Source organism: Psittacula echo, assembly GCF_963264785.1.
Source record: "Psittacula echo genome assembly, chromosome: Z".
Classification (NCBI taxonomy): Eukaryota; Metazoa; Chordata; class Aves; order Psittaciformes; family Psittacidae; genus Psittacula; species Psittacula echo.
Window position 1 is genome coordinate 12,649,306 of NC_137742.1, and position 19,731 is coordinate 12,669,036.

A 19,731-nucleotide genomic window follows, 5' to 3' on the forward strand; every position below is an offset into this window, starting at 1 on the left:
AGATAAATGCGTTTCTATTACTCTGCTGATGCAGCTTTCAAACATATCACACAGGAAGAACAAAAATTGTAACTCTGGGCATTGTGTGCGCTGATACTTATGGTCATCTCAAAAAGGTTATCTTCCACCAGCTCAAGCAACAGGAGATACTTCGCAGTTTGCAGGCTGCATCATATCTACAGGGAACCCTTCAGAGTACTGGCCTCTGGGTGAAACAGTTTTCTCTGGGCTTGCCTTTAACACAGAGGCAGTAGCAAGTGGCCCAGAAGGGCTGGGAGCCAGGCACACGGAAGGATGCGATTGCTGCTGAATTACTCCCTCCTGACCTGAAGAACACATTCACATTAATGTCTCCTTGACAGGTCAATTTTAGAACGTGTGAAAACCAGTAATTCAATTGCACTGCCTCCCTGGGGGCCTTTCACCACTCTTCCTCCTCCCTGAACTCATGCGAAGTGTGCCCACATCTTCCCCAAGCTCTTGCCATCCCTGCTGCACCATCATCAGCCCATCACTGAAAAACCCCTGGCAATAAGACAAACTGCAATTGCTTATTTTCATGTGATATGCCTTCTGTAAACAAGATAAGAAGAACAGCCATACTGAGCAAATATTTTGTCCCAAATATTTTGTCATTTTCTCTTCCCCAAATTCCTGACTACTTGTACTCTAAAAGCTTATACTTGGAGTCACTGTAGGACCCGATATGTCTGCTCAGCTACAGCATAAGTGAAGGGCATTGCATGAGCACAGGCCCACAGATACATTGGGCAGCACTATCTCAGAAAGGCAGAGTGCTGCAGACAAATACAGCATTTACAGCTGAGCAGCTGCTCCAAGCCATGCTAAGCTACAGCTGGACCCTGCCCATGCCTGCCCCTTACAAGGGCAATGTGACACGAGGCAGGATCTGCAAACATTGCTAGCCCTCACCATGAACAGGAAAGGAATTTACTAAACCCTCCTGCAGGACCAGGGCTGGGCACAGCCAAATCTCATACCGGCTCTTCATCTTCTCCCCACCACCACCAAGCAAAGTATTTCACTGCAAGGCGGATTTCTGCCAGCAAAAGGTCCTTCCTGCCTTTTTTCCAGCCTTTTGGTGCAGTTTGAGGAGTGAGCAACCTCTTTCGAGGCTGTAGTGCCCTAATGGGAATGAATGCTCAAGTCCTCCAAGTAATGAGGGCTCCTCCCCGCACTCTGTACACATTTATTGTTGAGTTATGCTTCCTGTTCCTTCTCAATGCTAATGCTTTCTCTGAAATTCTCTCCCAGTGTTTCCAGAAGAACTTTTGACCCCAAGACTGTTTTTAAACTTACGGCATTGTTATCCTCTTCCTTATTATGCTTGCATGGCTACAGGTAATTACATATGCATCCCCTGGTAAGACAGAAATGCTCATGACAGAAAATACCTAAGCAGTCCTACAGCTCAGATGAAAAATAAAAAAGGGGAGGAAGGGGAATTATACAAATGCATTGCTTTATATTCACGGAACAGGTTTATTTATCCATTTTCAGCTACATCTCTTGCAAAAAAACACAAGTGGATTTTGGCAGGGATAAGGAAACCCCACTCATGTAAGCAAGCTTTACCTGGAGACATCCTGTTTCTATTACTTGTATTAGAACCAAGACCTTGCTGGGTCACGGCTGTCTTTGCATGCAACAGAGTCCACTGCTCGTGTGAAGGTACACATCAAACACTTCAGGTCAACGTAACATGATTAAACATGAGCTAAAGGGGCTTGCCACTTCACAGCAGAGGGGTCATGCAGCTGGGGATGCTGCCAGAGGCTGTGTTTGCATGGTGAGCTTGGGCATAGGGAAGCAAATTGCCTCTCTTCCCAGCTTCCCTCCAGACAGGTAGGGGTAACTATGACCTCCTTTCCCAAATAAGAAATTTCTCTCTTGTACAATTCCAGTCTGTACGGAATAGACTCATCTCAGGGTGCTGCCTCCAGTGTTACAAGTGGCAGATACCAACAGGAGAGCACAATATTAAGTACTGAGGCAGTACTAAATACTTCTTGTATTTAGTAACTTTCTGCAATTTCAAGCCATTAATATGAAGCTGGTTACTGAAGTTGAACACCTGAAAAATACAGTACTCGGATCATCATATATATAATATATCATCATATAGAGCACTACCAGAAACAAAAGCAAAACACTTTTGAAGCAATTAAGGATGGCACATGCCTCTGTCTGGAGACCCAAAATGCGCTAAATTCATCAGACACTTGGCAAATTCTTGGCAGACCTGCTTTCTCTTTAGAGTTCATTTCCCAGGGTGCTCTGCAAGCCAGTAATACAGTGACAGATTCAATTTCAGGCAATAGAAGTACTTGGAAAAGTGAATTAGAATTAAAAATAAATCACAGGCAAATACTATCATATCATCCTATTTCACTCAGACATAAATAATGACATTTTAAAATACCAACGTCAACAGCTCAAGGCAAAATATGGACTGCGGGATGTGGGGAGGAAGGGTTTAAATCCCCAAAGTGCCTCAGGAGAATTTAGCATAACACAACTCTGTGGCCTGGTATTTTGTATCTGAAGTTAAGACACATTTTGGCTAAACTAGCTCTAAAATAAGTGCACTTCAAGAATATTAACGGAATCCTTTTTCTGCCTGGCAGCACAAGTTTTATTGAAGTTAGAACTTTAAGGGATGTTTCCTGTTGAACAGGGCTTTACATAAGGAGACTGTGTAACAACAGAGCTCCAATTACATTGTACTATGAAACTTTAATTAAGGGAGCACAACAAGTGGACTTTCAAGTAAGACTTAAAAGTGATTATTTCTCTTAAATTAGTTTTCAGGTGTCACTAAACTCTTCTGCTGTGTCCTGGGGAAGCTGACCAGCTCAGATTATATTTCCCTGCCTGGAAACACTGGAGCAGAGCTTAAGAGTTTTAAAGAACTTGCTCACAAAGAAAACTTTAGCCCCTAGAAATGAGATTGGAGAGTAAGCCAGGTTGGAAGGAACCTTTTGGGGTCCCTGGTCCATCCTCTGTCTCAAAGCAGAGACAACTTAGATTAGGTTCCTCAGGGCCTGATCCAGTGGAGTTCTACATAACTACAAGGATGAAAATTTGCACGTATACCTCAGTTCAAGTGATTATTTTTTTCTGCTTTGCTCAGCTCTTTAAGCAATCAGGTGCTAAGGCATTAACAGCAAGTCAAATTAAGGTTCTGAATACTCAGCACTGAATTATACTCATAGCGAAGTTAATAGCAACCCTAAGAGCTCCTGCAAATTTTGTACTATCAGAAGATAGTATTAGTATAGAATTAGATAAGCACTGTGTTGGTCAGAACAGAGACAGTGAACCCTCAGCTACTAATAAATCACTCTGAGTTACTTCTTGTTACCTACGCACCCGGAACCTGACAGCATCCTTCTGAGTCTCTACAAAGCCCTGCACAGTAAACAAGAAAATTAATTAACCTCTCACCAGAGGTGAGAAACTGGTGGTAAGGAAGGTAACTCCTCGTCAGAGCTGGGCTGAGAATTGGTTTCAAATCTAAGAGGTCTAACACTTAAACTAAGACCACAGTTCCAGTTACCTGGTATAGACCTTGAGTGTCACCTATGCACCTACACTGAACCAATTAACTGATTAGAAATGGTCCATCTTAGTTCCTGCTTTAATCATCAGTCACATTGTCATCCTTACCTACAGTACAAATATAATGGAATATATATGAAAGAGAAGATGTGTCATCAAAAGAGTGGGAACAGCAAAGAACAGTAATTTCCAAAGCAATTTTGAAATAATCTGTATGACTATATATATACACATGTGTGTAAAATAAAATCAGGTGATACAGCATGTTCCTCCTGACCTTGAAATCAGCTTCTAAGCTTTGCTATGAAAAACCCTTCCTATCCTGTCAGGTGGAAAAAGAAGACGTGTGAATTTTATCTTTTCCATACATTTACCTTCCTGTGTCCTGCCTGGTGGCACGCAGGATTTGCTCAGCTCAGGCTGCTGTGATGTGATAAGGACAGACCATGCTGTGGGTAGAGTAAAGGTGTCTACACTGTACAGACTGTCCACCATGGGCTGCAGAGAGCCCTGTCTGTACTCCCAACTCTGAGACAGCAATTACAAGGGGAATGCAAAGGCATCCTGTGCTTTGGATTAGAAGAAAAAGGATTTCATGCGCAGCTCAAGCCAAAAAAAAAAAAAAAAAAAAAAAAAAAGATGATGTTCTGAGAGTCACTAATAACTAATTACATCGCCCTGAATTACATCCCCGCCAGCAAAAAAGAACTAATAGAAACAAAGAAGAAAAATAAATCTTGCCGGTATTCTTCTAATGTGTTTATTGCACCCAGATTTCTGCAATTTCCCCTCCATTCCCCAGTGCTGCATTATGAAAGTACAGAGCTACTGCTATTAGGGGTTAGAGTGCCAGACAGGCAAGCAAGCAAACTGGCTCGGAACTGAGCTATCACCACTGCCAGCTGCAGCAGAACTGAGACAGACATGGGGGCAGGCTCCAAACTCATGTCCATGCTGAAGGGCTCTGGGCAGGCTCCTGCAGCTGGGTCTTCATGGTGGCAACCACCTTAGCTATTTCAAGCTTGCCCTAGCATTGTGTTAATCTGGAAAAGAAACACCCAATAACAAAAGCACTGCTAAAAAGCAGGCAGAGCCTTGCTCTGGAATCAGGAGGAAAACAAGTGACAAATAGCATCTAGAATATACCAGAAGAGTTACTGGAATGCCAGCACCTGCATCCTGAAGCCACACATAATTTAAGTTCTGACAAAATTGATTTTTATGTTTAAGCGTTGCTGAGCCATAGCCTTATGAGAAATTATGAGAATTTGAAATATGATATATATAGGAATTTAAAGTATTTTGATGGCCAAAAGAATGCCTACTCAAGTCAGCACACAAACACTACACCATGATTAGCATGCAAAGCATCCCTGATTTATTTGTTTTTCCTTTCCTTCACCCCAAAAGAAGCACACGGAACAGAAGACAGTCTGGCACATGGAAGACAAGATAGTGCAGAAATACCAAAACTTGTCACAGTAAAGAACTGTGCAATCATGAGGACTGTTACAAGCATAGAGTCAAAGAAAGCGAGAGATAACAGGCAGGTTAAGAATTGAGCATCAGCATCAGTTAGACTATAGCATGAGACTTGTCCTGGGAAGCAGTATTTTTGCCCAGAAATGGGAAAGTATAACAGTACAAATCAAAACAAGTCACCAAATCAGTATCACATCAGAGCCATCCAAAGGTTTGAGAGATTTATTATAATTGATACAGAAAAGAGGGACAAAAAAGACAAGGACAGAAAACAAGGTTAAGAGCTTCAAGTGAATCCACCTGCTTTCCCTTGCTAGAAAACCAGCCTCCAAGCTCTTTAGAGTAGCAAACATAATTTTATTCTTTGTCTGTACAACACAACAGAAACTCAGAACACCAATGAAGTTTCAGAGAGTTGCTATATTACAAATAAATAACAATGATCCACTTAATCTCTACTTAATGCAGCCCTGAAGGGAATGCAAGTGAGATTATCAACTGGCAGCATTCATTCAGCGGAACTTCAGTTGCAGTTCACAGCCAGAAATTCATATCTCTCCCCTAAAAGTGTCTGTTGGCTTCAACAGAGCAAATAAAAACTTGAAGACTTGGATCAGAAACTGTTAAAGAAGTTCAGTTACAAAAGGAGGGGAAAGCAGAGCATGTTACTACGTAAGCACTGTGAGAGACTTTGCATCAGATCCAACAAAAGCAGTGGAAGTGGTGGAAAACAATCCAGCAGCCGAGAGAAAAACAAAACCATGATTGCCACAAACCTTGGAGGACACGAGAGCTCCAGCTCCCTGTGCTGGTGGTTTGCTGCAGTGCAGTAGCAGAGATGGCAGATGCTGTGGTAGATGCCATCCCCACTGCAGCTCAACACCCACATCCCATGAAAAGAAGGGCTGGGTGGGATTGCCCTGTCTCGAGGACCTGCTTTGTGTCAGGCAGTAGAAGAATGTGACAGATGCAAAAGGGCACCAAGGGAGACAGTAAAAACATCACACCAAAGCCACACTTACAATGACCGGTTTTTCAGGAGATGCATTCACTCCTTTCACATCTTCTTCTTCTGGCTCCTCGTTTTCCTTATTGTCAGTGCAAGAGACAGAGTCTTGGACTGAGCAAGTGCTAAGCAAGTCTGGCAAACTGGTAGATGGGTACTTCAGAAAATCCCCTTCTGCAGATTCCTACCCGAGAGACAACAAAGTATGTTACATCACGTGCAGAAAACCATCAAAACCATGGTGAAATTGCTCCATTTCATCTGCCCAGGAGACCTCTCTCGTAATCCTGCCCTCATTACATGTGCTCAAACTTTATTGGTTCAGTTATAAAAAGCAGACGCCATTTCAAAGTGCACATATAGTAAACATAGGCCAATGCACACCTAAAACATTCAGATTTCATTCAGGAGAATTTAAAATATATGCTTCTCCAGCAGCCTGCTCCTCCCCACTTTGGTTTTATTAAATGTCACTGTGAGCAGATTAGGAGTTTACAGACCTCATTACTCATTTCATTGCATCCCAAATCACACTCTGCACTCCTGCTCCCTCCCTGTGGATGTTCCCTCCACATGTTTATCTATCTACATGCATAATAATAGACAGACAACCCTACTTGGGAGAACAAAATGAAAATTGACCCAACCGATCCTCTACCAACTCAAGTCCTTATGCTTCAGGATCTGTTTCCAGCCTTTGGCACCTCTTCCGGGACGCAAACACGTGCATCAACTGAAAGCAGTGGCCAGACAGACTCTCATTTTATTGCTTTCAGAACAAACGCTGCGTTCAAGAATGCTCACCAGGCCAAACTGCAAGGCTGTTTTCCCATACCAACAAATAACGCCCAGAGGGAGCTGCTGTGGAATACTTCACCTATTTACACCCTTTCTGAGACTGCCTGAAACATGGCAGAGGCTGGATTTCCCACTGCTTGCCTTTCCAAGTCCTCCTCCCAGGGACAGGAACACTGCCCAAGTGCACAGAGCACAGGCCAGACAGATCCACAGCCGGATCAGGAACGTGAAGTTTTATGCTGTTCACTTATTCACGATTATTATTTTGATGCAATCATCACATGAACAACCAAATAACTTTAAGAAGAAATTTATGCAGTCTACTGCCTTGTGTTTTGGCAGAGAGTCCAACTGTCTAAAGGAAATACAAAATGTACCTACTTCAGGTCAAAGCATGCTGTTTCCAGAGTAAACATCAGTGGGGTTAATACCAGGCTGTAAGCCTACAGAAGGTCTTCAATGAACTTCACTGTCTAACTGAAATGTTAAGAGAATTTATAGGCTCTTCACTTTGAATATGGTGAGATAGAACCTCTTCTCCAAAAACATGTGCATAAAGCATGCTTGTTAGCCAAAACCCAGGCATTAAACCTGCAGAAACTTGCATCAGGTTGGCTAGGGCAATGTAAAGGTCAATCCAAGAAACAGTTAAAAGACACTGATACAGTGGCTTGCTGAAACTTCATCCTCCACCTGGAAATGCAGGTTTATCAGTGGTCCCTTTGTCCCAAGATGTTTCTGCTACCACCCCAAAGGCCCACCTGCAGGCAGGTCCTTGTTTGAGACCCCAGGCGCTTTTGGGAGCTGGTTGGCCACCCACCAAACACCTACATCAACCCAAGCAAGGCTACAGCAGGCTGTGGTCCAGGGAAGGGAGCAAACAGGGGTGGGCAGGATTTTCTTAAACAAAGGAAAAATATTGTGTAATATTCTCTCAACCTCTCCTGTAATGAAAGCAGAACGAAGAGCCCAACTGATAAATCAGTTCCACTCTCATTTCCCTTAAATTTCACACTCCTTTATCTTCAAGAGCTCCACTCCAAACTATTACCAAGGACAAAATAAGGAACTCGAGCCAAGAGATCACCATTGAGAGATCTCAGGCACACAGACAGGACAAGAGCTGAGAGCTATGAAGGCTACACAGGCAGGAAGCAGGAGAGGCTGAGAACAGCCTGCTTTATTTAGCATATATTTTAAGAAAATGGCTTTGGCCAAAACTTAAGTAATGTCTGCATGAATAAATACAGACTCATTTGCACACTGAATGACAGTGAGAATACAAGCAAATCATTAAATTGATCTATACCCTGCTGATTTGTCACAGATTTATGGCAGCTACTGATCTATTTCCCATAGCTGTGTGTTAAATTTAGGGGAGCAAGTGTGTACATGCGATTCCCCATCAAAACTATGCCCTTTCCACTCAGCACTTCACAAACCCTTATGGATGTGTACTCAGGAGATCACCAAGGAGAGGACTGTACCTTGCTAGCGACCACCAGCTGCACCAGGCCAGCAGCTGAGCGAAGAAGAGCCACAGCATCCTGGTGGGAGAGCCCAACCAGGGACTGCCCGTTGATCATGAGGAGCTCATCGCCCGGGGTCAGCCTGCCATCCCTGCGAAATAAAGCAGGAACATGGAGCTGCAGGGTGTTCCTTCCCTGGGGCCAGGCTACATGCAGAGGGACATGGAGGCATGGACAAAGTGATCTGGCTGCTGCTAAGCTTGCATGAATTGGTACTATGGGTTTTGCCCTAAACAAGTGGCTCAAAAAGGTGCCCAATGAAATTATTTTTATAAGAAGAGCCATTCCACCCTCTTCGCAGGGCTGAGACCCCTCTAACCTTCTCTGCCCCCTGTAGAGAGTCAGGGAGGAGAAGTGAACCCTGTCTCCACCCCATCAGGAACAGGGCCAGGGCTGGCAGTGAGCAGTCTGGGTTGCACAAACCACACTCATCCACTGCCAATCCCATGGGAAGGCCCATCTTCCAAAAAGGGACTTGGTGAAAAAGCCCCAGAAGCCATCAGGCTCCTTGATTTATGCTACATCACTGAGCAAGTGTTTGAGCAGTCTCTAATCTGGGCTAAACACGCTGGAAGAAGTTTCAGTGACCAATTACAAAAATAAGGTTTTAAGTTTAAAGTGCCATATTCTCACCCTCACACAAAGGGAGGGCAAAACTCCATGTGTCTCATGAGTCTGGCTAACAGCGATGGACACGGATGCCCCACGACACCCACTCCCACATCCACCACCACTGCCTCACCTGTATGCGGAGCCGCCTTCCTCCACATGGGTGACAATGATGCTGTGAGGGGATCGCTTTGACCCTCTGCCTCCCGTTATCTGGATTCCCAGCCCGTCCGTCCCCTTCAGGATGTGCATCTTCCATATGCGGCAACCTTCTCGCTGAGAGAAAACGTGCAGAGAGTCCTTGAATTTGGATTTGGACACTGAGAGAGGGCTGGGAGGGTACAGGAGGGAGCTATTTAGCATCTTGCTGCCCATCACCACGTATCTGTATAGCTCAAGCTATATGGGTGGTTTTGCTGAGATTTGCTGTGTTAGCTGAGGTCCAAGCGAAGGAGGCAGAAAGGAGGAGGCAGCACAGAGAACGATCAGTATGTAGAGATCTCCTTGTGGGGCCGTTTGCAGCTTTTCTGAGCCACGCAGAGGTCCTGCTCTCAGTGCCCCGATCCTTCCCGAAGCAATCAGCAGTCTCAAACCCATCACCAAAACTCAAGGATGAGCTGTGCGGGATTGCAGAGGAGCAAGACATTGTTCAAGGGGGACCTTGAACACCCAGTAGTGCTGCTGCTATTGCAGCAGGGACCAGACTGGCATCACACTGCAGCATTTCCCCCTCCAGAGGAGTTTGCAGGATTTGAGATATAGGAAAGAAAATACCAGCTTCAAATTATCAGCTGCCAATCAAATACTTCTTATTGGACAGCTGTGTTACAGACTGTAAGTAATGGATTTACCCACCACAGAGAATAACTTTTCAGTTTAAACAAGGTAATAAGCCATGTGTATGACATCTTTATTCATTTTTTTAAATGATCCTAAGTGTTTATCCAAAAAGAGCTTTACAAACTCCAGAGCAATACAAAATGCAAAAGTTAGTTCCCATGAGTGCTACCAGTAGGACGGGGCACAAGGAAACACAAGTGTGGCAGGTATGAGCAGAGGAAAAAAGGAAAGAGAAAACCAAGCAAGCAAGCAAGCAAGCAAGACATGTAAGACAATTGCCAGGACTCTCTCAGAGAAGGGAATAACCAGGATAACAGAATTAAGAGAAACCCTAGGAAGTTTTCAAGCTTGCAAGACAGCAAAATGCGCAATTTGAAGGCAATTTTTAGGCCATGTGTTGTAGCCACTGGGTACCAGGTCAGCTATTTCCAACTGGGTCTGTTATGCACACAAGTAACGTTCTCGCAGTACGCAAACAGCTAAGTAGCAAAGATGATTAAAATTTCATGCCAAACTGTGAAAAGCATGTACAATTGCTGCCTGTTTCTGAGAACTGAAACTGCTAAATATATCAGCAAACCCAAGGGTTGTGGCAGCAACCTGCGGATTTTAAGTTTTTCAGAGCCTTTATTAAGTGAAAAAAATACGTTTTTGTTTTTACCTGATCACTGGGACACTATGCTGAAACTTTTAACTGCAATGCAAGATGCAGTTTTGCAGATACAAGAACAAAGGGGTCAGTATCTACACTGATATCTTAAGAATAAAGTGAAAAAAAATAATGTTATACAGCCCCTAGAACACAGGTAGGAGAAACAGGGAAAAACAAATCGGATGTCTTAAGAGGTAACCCAAAAGATTGAGGATGAAAACATATACACCTGTGGGTAATCTGTTATCTTGAAAGTCATGCATGTGGGCAATATTCCAACATGTTTAACTGGGATCCTCAGTGCATCAATAAAAGCCCTGTCTCCTGCTGAATAACAGGACATGCCAGGACGGAGAATACTTTGAGATAAACTAGAGTGATACATGAGACATCGTGTTAAATGCAGGGGCAGGAGTCAACTATATTTATCCACTTAAAAACCAGAATCGAGCTACAGCACGAAAATACTCCAGAGAGGCTTTCTTGCTATAAAGTACCTTGCACCCATAATGAAAACAGTGTAACAGCAAAAAGCAATCTCTCTTTGCCTTCCCCAGTCTAGTCGAGGCTGTAATGATGACCATCTATTATCCCCACAAGCTGTCACTTGGAGTGTCCCATTGTCAAATACAGTTTGGAAGCAGACCCTCCAATAAAGTTTAACAATGTGGTCATAAAATTGTGTTTAATGATTTGCAAAAGCCTTCTGGAATGCAAGTTATGCAAAGGCCCATGATGTGCAGTGCCTAGTTTGCATTCCTCAGCACTCCTCACTATCCTACATCTTATTATTAAAAAATCCAAAATTTATTCTTAACTGACCCACTCTCAAATATTCGTTTACATAGCAAAGCACTTAATAGCAGCACACGGCAAGACTCTGCTGCTCTTGATGCAAACACCATCTTATTCCCCTTGAACTCCCACTGGAATCAAAAGCACTTGCAAAGTAAAGCATTAGTTGGTCCAAATGTGGATGGCAGAATGCAGTCACGATAAAGACAGGGAAACCATCTGACACACACCCAAACATGTATTTCTTTTTATGCATTTTCAAACGACATGGTCACCATCTCCCGCATAAGAAAAGGCTGTCCCTCGAGTCCCCACCAGCCAGCTGCATGCATTTCACTGGGATAAACAATTCGGTGCTGACTAGAAATCAGATCCCTTCACTGTTCCTTCCTTCTACTTCATAAAACATTCATAGCTTTACATTTAACCACGTTCTACAAAGCAAAGGCCCCCCACGAATACACAAGTACCTTCAAGCTACGTCACTGCAAGATTTTGGAAGCTAAGTATTAAAAAGTAGAATGCTAGCCTTCGCTTGAGACCTCTGGGAGAAGGCAGAAACCCCTTCTTTTCCCTATAAAGCCACTATCTTCTTTGCAGAAAGCAGCACAGGATACTTCAAAGCCAGCTACAAAATGCTGCTGTTTTGAATGTGCATCTTACGTGACTCCATTGCAGGAAAGCCTTAATAGTAAAGCTCTGTGCCAATTCCAAGGATTTGTAAGTGCATTTAAATTTTACTTAAAATTAATTTTCTTGAGTTATTGGAGATTCCCAGGTTCAACAATACAAAGCCTAAATGTTAAAAAAAAAGGAAGGGAAAAAAAAATTAAAAAAAAAAAAAAAAAAAGCAGAGTGATGCATGTCTTTAATTTTAAAATTTTTAAAGGCTCATATTTTCAAGCTTTTCTTCATAAACAAAGAGGCTAGAAGCTCACGACTTACAATACCCAAGAGCAACTCCAAGTGCAGTTAGATTTGGCAGTTTGCAGGTCTGATGTCACTGTCCTCAGAGCCTGCATAATCCCTGCACAGAGGAGGATGAGTTTAACTGCTGACCAGTCTCCTCTGATGAGTTGCACAGTTCTGGTTGCTGCTTGACTGCTGCCAGTTGCATATTCCTATTAACATCTGAACTTTTCCACCCTCTCAGAATTAATTCTCACAGCTTCATTTATATATGACTTAGAATAATTCCCCCAGTTTTGTTCATAGGTGACACAACAAATCTTCACATGGGCACCTACATCTCCGAGTGCAAAAACATTTCAAGCACAGAGATACACTAATGCCAGTCCAGCCAGATATCTTCAACTCCAGACATCCTCAGCAAGGGTAAAGAGGCACTACTAGCATCAGTTGCAGCCAGGGACTAAGCAATACTCAGGTCACTCACAGGAAGAAGGAGATCAACATATACCCCTTAATTAAAGGCAGGTCATAATAATAAATATCAACACTTGAGAACCCAAGCAGAAAGGGCTCACTATATAACATGGGCTGAATACCTGTATATGATAATCCAGAAAATTCCATTGAATTCACTTGAGATTCAGCCAAGATGGACAATCAGAAAGACGCCCATGTTCGTTTTGAGAGCGACAAATGAATAAGAAGCCAAATTTCCCTTTCGATATTTGTTTCCCATCTCCTGGGAGCAAATGTTAACCCTGCTCAGATCACCACAAAGACTTTGCTTGTAAACCCAAAGCGGCAGCAGCAAACCTGCCTATGCAGAAGGGCTGTGGATTCCTCTCAATAGAAGGGTTTCATGGATGCAATGGACCAACATTTGTCAAAGATGGTCTCAGAGGAGGAAATGAGACCATGTCATTTCTTGAAGTCCCTTCCAGACCTACATTTTTTAACTTCCCTCACATAGCAAGCAGAAACACAAATGGCCAGGTCAGGCTACACCTGGGCTAATGGATGTTTTTTGCTTCTCTGCAGTTACATCACCTTCAGGCAATTCAACTTCCCTCTTAACTTGGCTGTTTTGCACAGGCAGCCCTTTGGACCAGATCTCTCCACTTTAAGCTGATCAACTTCAAAGTGCCTGAGCTACAAATAATTAAAATGTTGTTTTTTGGTTTTTTGTTTTTTTGTTTTTTTTTTTTTTTTTTTTAAAGACAGTATGAATATTCTACTTGGATTAATCGCAAGCATGTAACTTCTTATGTAACAAACCGCAAGTGAGAATAGAGAATACAGTTGGCAGCTTCAAGTGGGTCCCCACAGGCCATCCTTCTCCACCGTGAAGCCATTGTGCATCAGGCAGCCTCTGTTCGGAGAGAGCCCACATCTGGAATAAACTAGTGTGGTGCAGATCAGAAAGGAAGCATGCTGCCAGCGCGACGTGGGGAAGCTCGCCTTCTGCCTGCTCCAAGCGCATACCATCAAACGCTCCATTTCATAAGCACATCATTAATAAAACAAAAAGGAACATTTTTTCCTCGGAGTGCAGAGAAGAATAAATAAATAAATAAATAAATAAATAAATAAAGACATTGGAGCCGTTCTTTTCCTCCTTTTCTTTCACCAAGCTAATTGCAGGGGAGTAAAAAGGGGTTTGACTGATTTTGACTGTACTGTGTTCAAGAAGCTGCAAATCTATATATACAAAGGAAAAATTGCTTTGAAATCTCATATTGAAGCAAGACTTGGCAGGAACAAGGTGTAAACAAATGGAAAACAGAAACGTAGTAAGTAGTTACAAAGCCAGACAGTAAAATGGAAAATGTAAAATAGTTGTCTATAAAAAAAAAAATGTAAAAGCACTTTCTGTCACAGCAGCAATTCAGCTGAACCGGGTGTAAATACGTAACAATTTTTAAATAAAAACAGAGGTAAGTTCTGATGACAATACCAATGACCACACAAGGTCTGTACTCACACACTGGCTGCCCTAACACAGCCCCCATAGGTTGTCTCCTTCCCTCTGCATTTGAACTTAGATTTTTACTGCAGGGACTAGCTCTCCCTTACAAACTGCACATGTTTTCCCTGTAGCAGCAGAAGAAGCAAACAGCAAACTCTTCCTCACTGGCCACAAAGCTGCTTTGGATATATTGCAGTACATAACCAATTGCCTTCAAGCAGCAAACAGCGCAGCATCCTCCTCCATGGCACCAGGGAGTACACTGGTGTGGCCACACCAACACACCACCCCAGCACCCTTCACTGATGTGGGATAAATTAAAAGCACTGCCCCTAGATGCCAGCCCCACTTTGGGTCAAATCATGCCTTCTCCCACTATTTCCATTCCCCAGCAGGAGGATGGGAGAGACAGGTCTGTAGCTGGTGAATTAACTTGCACACACCAGGTGAGTAGCTCAAATGTGTCAATCTCAAGATACAGTCAAAAGTCATCATCACTCTTCACATCACAGATTATTAGCATGAATGACTCAGTACCAGGAAATCGTGCCAACATGTGATTTTTGCAGATTCTTAACAAAGCAATTATTTCATTAGTGGATATTTTTCATCTGATCTTAACTAGGTTATTTTTAAGGCTGATCTGACAGCAGGACTCCTGCTTTCATCTGCTACCTTGGGTTTTGTTTTCATTGTAGTACAAGCAAGATAAACAGCTCCAAGACAAACCAAAGGGGGAAGAGGAGAGAAGAACCTGAATTCCTTTATCAATAAATTATTCCATGGCAGGAGTTCTTCATCCATCCTTACTGCTTATGAAAGTTTCTTGGCTCTGAGCCACTGAAGTCTTTGGCTTCCACCTCTGCATGATGCAAGTCATGCAGTGGGTGTCTCCTACACCACTTGAAAGCAGCGGAGGGGGAAAGCCCCCAAACCCCAAGTAGCCCTTAATATGAATTACACAGTGTTGACCATATGAACTTTCCATGTCCTTAAAATAAATAGGAGCCAGTAGCACAGACACAACTGCAATTGCATTCAAGTGTCCACTGCTGATCTAACAAGTCCCCTTGTTTGGACAAACAGCCGCCAGACACTTGGCATGCCTTCACTGAAATGTGAGTACTTTCCCCATGGAAAGAGAAGCATCCTAGGGGGATAAAGCCAGGGGAGCAGTCAGAAGCAAAATCACACCCTCCCCCAAACACAAACACATAATTAAAATACACAAAACAGGCATCACAACAGAGTGGATGAAAATTAGGTGACTTACAGCAGACTGTCCCCCAGGGATCCAACTCCTGAGACAGACGGCTTGTTGACATCATTTCCTTGGCAAGGGCTTTAAACATTTTATCAGCCATTGCAAGCACCTGAACTACATCATCACCCCATACAAAAATCTGCTGGAGTCATTTGTCATCCTGAGCCATCACCATCTGGATTGCACCTCTCCAGGCTGCTCCCCTCTTGCCATCAACTGAAGCTTTATAGCAAGATCAGCCAAAGGATTTCTCGGTTATCCCTGACCCCGGAGGGCTTCAGCCAGCAATTGCCCCTGGGGAAATCAGTCTTTTAAGGGTTACAAGATGCCTGCATTCCCTCGAGTATCATGCCCAGTCTTATTCTCTTGATGGGCTATTGGGAATGGTTGGTTGGTTAGTTTGAAGTTTCTCAGAAGACAGTCTTGCTGCCTATAGTAGATTAAAGCCCATCTTAGAGTAAGACACCATGCTAAAGAAGGGTCTTTTGTGGGGACTGTTATTACATCTGTTGGTGACAGGAATCCCTTGGGTTTTCTCGGTGGTTTCAGCACCTTGTCTCAAAAGTTCAGTGTATGTAGCTTGATAGTCACAACTATACCTGAAACATTACAGCACTAAGCAAACAGCATACTCTATTTTTAGGCATGTCCACTTGGTTTCAAACATTTGCACTTAATGATTAAACATAAAATTGTGTGAACTTACATTTCAGCTAAAGCCAGTCCCTTGCATTCCAGTTTTATGGTATTAAAGGTACAGGCTTGCTGTACCTTTAATACCAAATGCAAAAATGAAGAAAACACTTTGTGTAAGTGGGAAATGCTTTCATACTGGTGCTCTAACCTACGGTTTGTGACAGCTGAGCATGGCTGAGACCTCCTGTAACACAACCTTGTGTGCATCAGTGCTGCCTTTGGGGATAACTCATTTCCAAGAGTGAGGACACCGTTTCAAGATGACACATTAAAACTAAGTAATTACAATTTGCAACTCTATGCCCAACCCTCCACAGCACTCTTGGAAAACTTAATCTAAAGACAGAATAAAAGGACAGATTGCTATTCAAAATTAAAATCTACAGCTGCCACAGCTGTAGCTATCACTTATATCACAGCAAAGAAAGGCAAAACCTTCACTCAGTGAAAAAAAATCTGGCAGCGAATGATACTTAACCCCAGAAAGTCAGTTGTGATGATGGTTGTTTTAATGCAAGGTGGAACATAACTCGCAGCAAAAAGAAAAATTAACTGTAATTTCAGTACTAGTTACATCAAAGCATTTCCTAAGGAAGCCAGCAAGGCCAAGTTTTGTCAGCATCATACACCTACAATTAAAAGACATCCTTTGTCCCTAAGAGAGTTTACAACCCAAAACAGGCAAGCGAGGGGGAAGATGTGCTTATCACCATGCGCATTAAAACTTCAAGACAGTAGATAGCCCCAGGATTCACGCTAATGAAATCTGGAAGCAAACACAACAGATAAAAAGACATTAAGAACAGAAAGAGTCTGAGGAAGACCTTTACATGACTAAAGGTGTCTACATTAAAAACTAAAATAGAGTTATTTATGTCTAGAACATGCATCATAAAAAAGTCCCATAAAAGCCTTGATGAAACAGTAATTACTGCTTAGGTTGCCAAAAATGTTGATGTAAAGCAACTTAGCTTCAGTACCTTTAGTGGAGTACCTTGCTCACAGCAAGGTTTTCATTCTGGTACTCCAAGTGGATGAGATTTTTTTTTTTTTTTCATGTTTAAAAAGACAGTAAAATGCTTAAAGCTGGTACGTTATTTCAAGCCTCATGTTTTGATTCCCATAACCTGCCATTAGCCTTCCTCACCTTACAGGAGCCTTCCAGTACCTAAAGGGGCCTACAGGAAAGCTGGAGGAGCTTTTTATAAAAGCAAGTACTGACAGAATAAGGGGGAATGGCTTTAAACTGAAAGAGGGGAGATTTAGGTTACATATTGGGAAGAAGTTCTTTACCATGAGGGTGGTGAGGCCCTGGCACAGGTTACCTATCCCTGGCAATGTTCAAGGCCAGGTTGGATGAGGCTTGGAGGAACCTGGTCTAGTGGAAGATGTCCCGCCCATGGCAGGGGGTAGGAGCTGGATGAGCTTTAAGATCTCTTCCAACCTAAACCAGTTTATGACTCTAAGATTCCATCTGGCAAGATAAGGAGTATTTTCCATTAACCAAAAAACAAGTTAAGGCTGGCATTTACCAATGGTTTTCCTAACTACAAAGCAAAATGCAATTCAAAAGTGCTCATCCTTTCTCAAGACGTGCCATCTTAGTAAGAAAGCAATAACAGGCCCAAAAAAGGAAGAAAGTCCCTTAAATTAATAAAATGAAATAAAATTCATTCAGATAAAATGAAACCAAGTGCCATGCAGTTTCAGCAACACAAAAGCTCCTGGCCAATCTTTTATATACATGCATGCGTGTATGCACTTGTGTATACACTCATGAGCCTGGAGAGGGTTGTGGTCTATGTAAGCTGGGTTTAGCTGGTCTGTATGATAGCAAAGCCGGCTAGGAATGCTAGCTAGACATTAATATCCCCTTGCCTTGCCTGCTCTCTTCTTTTAATAGATGGTACTCCAACTTCAGAGAAACAGCAGACACACCTCATGGGGCCACCAGATGCAGACTGGTTTCCATTCTGGAAAGGCATCCCACCACATCCCCACATTGCAGTGCTACTACCAGCCCAGGAGACCTGCTGCACACCCTGCACTTATCCCATGCCACATACTTCTCCCAGTGGAGAAATGCCAAAATGCAGAGCCCCAGCCTCTCTCACCTACTTCCCTTCACTACTAAAACTTTCACTCTGCCCAATCTCCTTTACAGTTCCCACTGGTGATTGCTGAACTTCGATCTGGATTTCAACCCCTTAGTAATACAGATGCTTATACAGAAGCAAGAGGGTTCTGGAGGTGTCCTGGTTTTGCTTTTAATGGTTGGTGTTTTAAGGGCTTTTCAGAGCATCCTGCTGGGACTGGAGGAAGCAAAGGTGGCTGGTCTGCTCAGGTACACTTCATCTCCAGCCAAACTTCTTCTAGCTTCATCAATGAAAGCCTCTTGTCACATCAGCCAGATCTGGATCAACTCAAGTCCCCTCTGAAAACTACACTCCCATTCCTCAGACTTGTAACCCTAGTCCTCGCAACCTTCACAGTCCTACTTATGATCCCTGCCAGTTGCCAGAGGTGTCTGGCTACCTCTGAGCACTTCTTAAAGGCTGAAGAGCTAAGGAAGCAGTCCACAGCTCTTCCAAAACCACCACAGTAGAGACTCTGAGAACTAAACCAAAGGATTCTGCCCTACTGGTAAACACAGAGAAATCACAAAACTGATATATTGCAAAGAAACCTCAGTTTTTCATTTTCTTCATCAGTTTTTGGCTGACTCCAGCAGCCTCTCCCCATATTGCTCTTTCATCTGTGCTTTTATAATTACCAGCCTACAAAAATATGCCGTCTCAGACGACTGAATAGAAGTAAATTTTGATTTCTGTATTTGAGCTTATCTTCCCAGGATGTGACGGACCATTACTCCAGCTCAGAGTTGCCCGGTCTTAAATCACTGCCCACAACTCCCACTGCAGCCAGCCTGGGTCCTCTGCAAGGGCAGTTTTCCAGAACTTTGAGATATTCCTGCCAGGCAGATACAACCTTGTGCTTTGAATCCCCACATTTTACAGGGCGTTTAGGTTCATCCTAAAAATATTGCAGCATAACTTAACCACCTGTAAACATTAAACGCTGCCTGCTAATTGACAGGTACAATATTTACTGAGGGTTACATACCAGCAAACAGCCTGGCAGATTTGTTTATACATAGCGATAGCGATGCCAAGCGCACAGACCAAGATATGGGAGATGAAAGCAAGCCTGAAGAAGGGTACTGATACATGCACACAAACCAGTAACACAGGAATCTCCTGGCAGGTTCACTTGATAAACAGTGTTTGTTTCGCCTCTTGTTTCACAACTCAGCACTGCTGTTATTAGCAGCACACAGAGAGAAAACAGGGGAACAACTGTTCCTCCAATTCATGGGAGAGGAGGAACCCTGAAAGCAAATGACACTGAAGACACATGAATGCCTCAAAAGCACTCCTAACATCCCCAAAGCATCAGCTGTGAGCTGGCCGCTGGGCTCATTACAGCACGGGCTGGAAACATGCATATCCAATCCAAACTCCTCTCCTCCGTTTCAGTTACAACTTCAAACTAAATTTCTACAGGGATTAAAAAAGGTATTTGCTTGGACTCCATGTTCCA

The 19,731-nt window shown here is 43.1% G+C and overlaps 1 protein-coding gene across 1 annotated transcript in view; it reads right to left on the reverse strand.

Moving 5' to 3' along the window:
• The window catches only part of PDZD2 (PDZ domain containing 2), a 140,063-nt gene that overhangs the window by 43,516 nt on the left and 76,816 nt on the right, over positions 1 to 19,731 (reverse strand). Inside the window, exons 3-5 of the mRNA XM_080638103.1 lie at positions 9,140 to 9,282; positions 8,356 to 8,488; positions 6,087 to 6,254 (exon numbers count right to left, since the gene is read on the reverse strand). Of these exons, the coding sequence (XP_080494229.1) occupies positions 6,087 to 6,254; positions 8,356 to 8,488; positions 9,140 to 9,282 (444 nt within the window). The remainder of the gene's footprint in view (positions 1 to 6,086; positions 6,255 to 8,355; positions 8,489 to 9,139; positions 9,283 to 19,731) is intronic.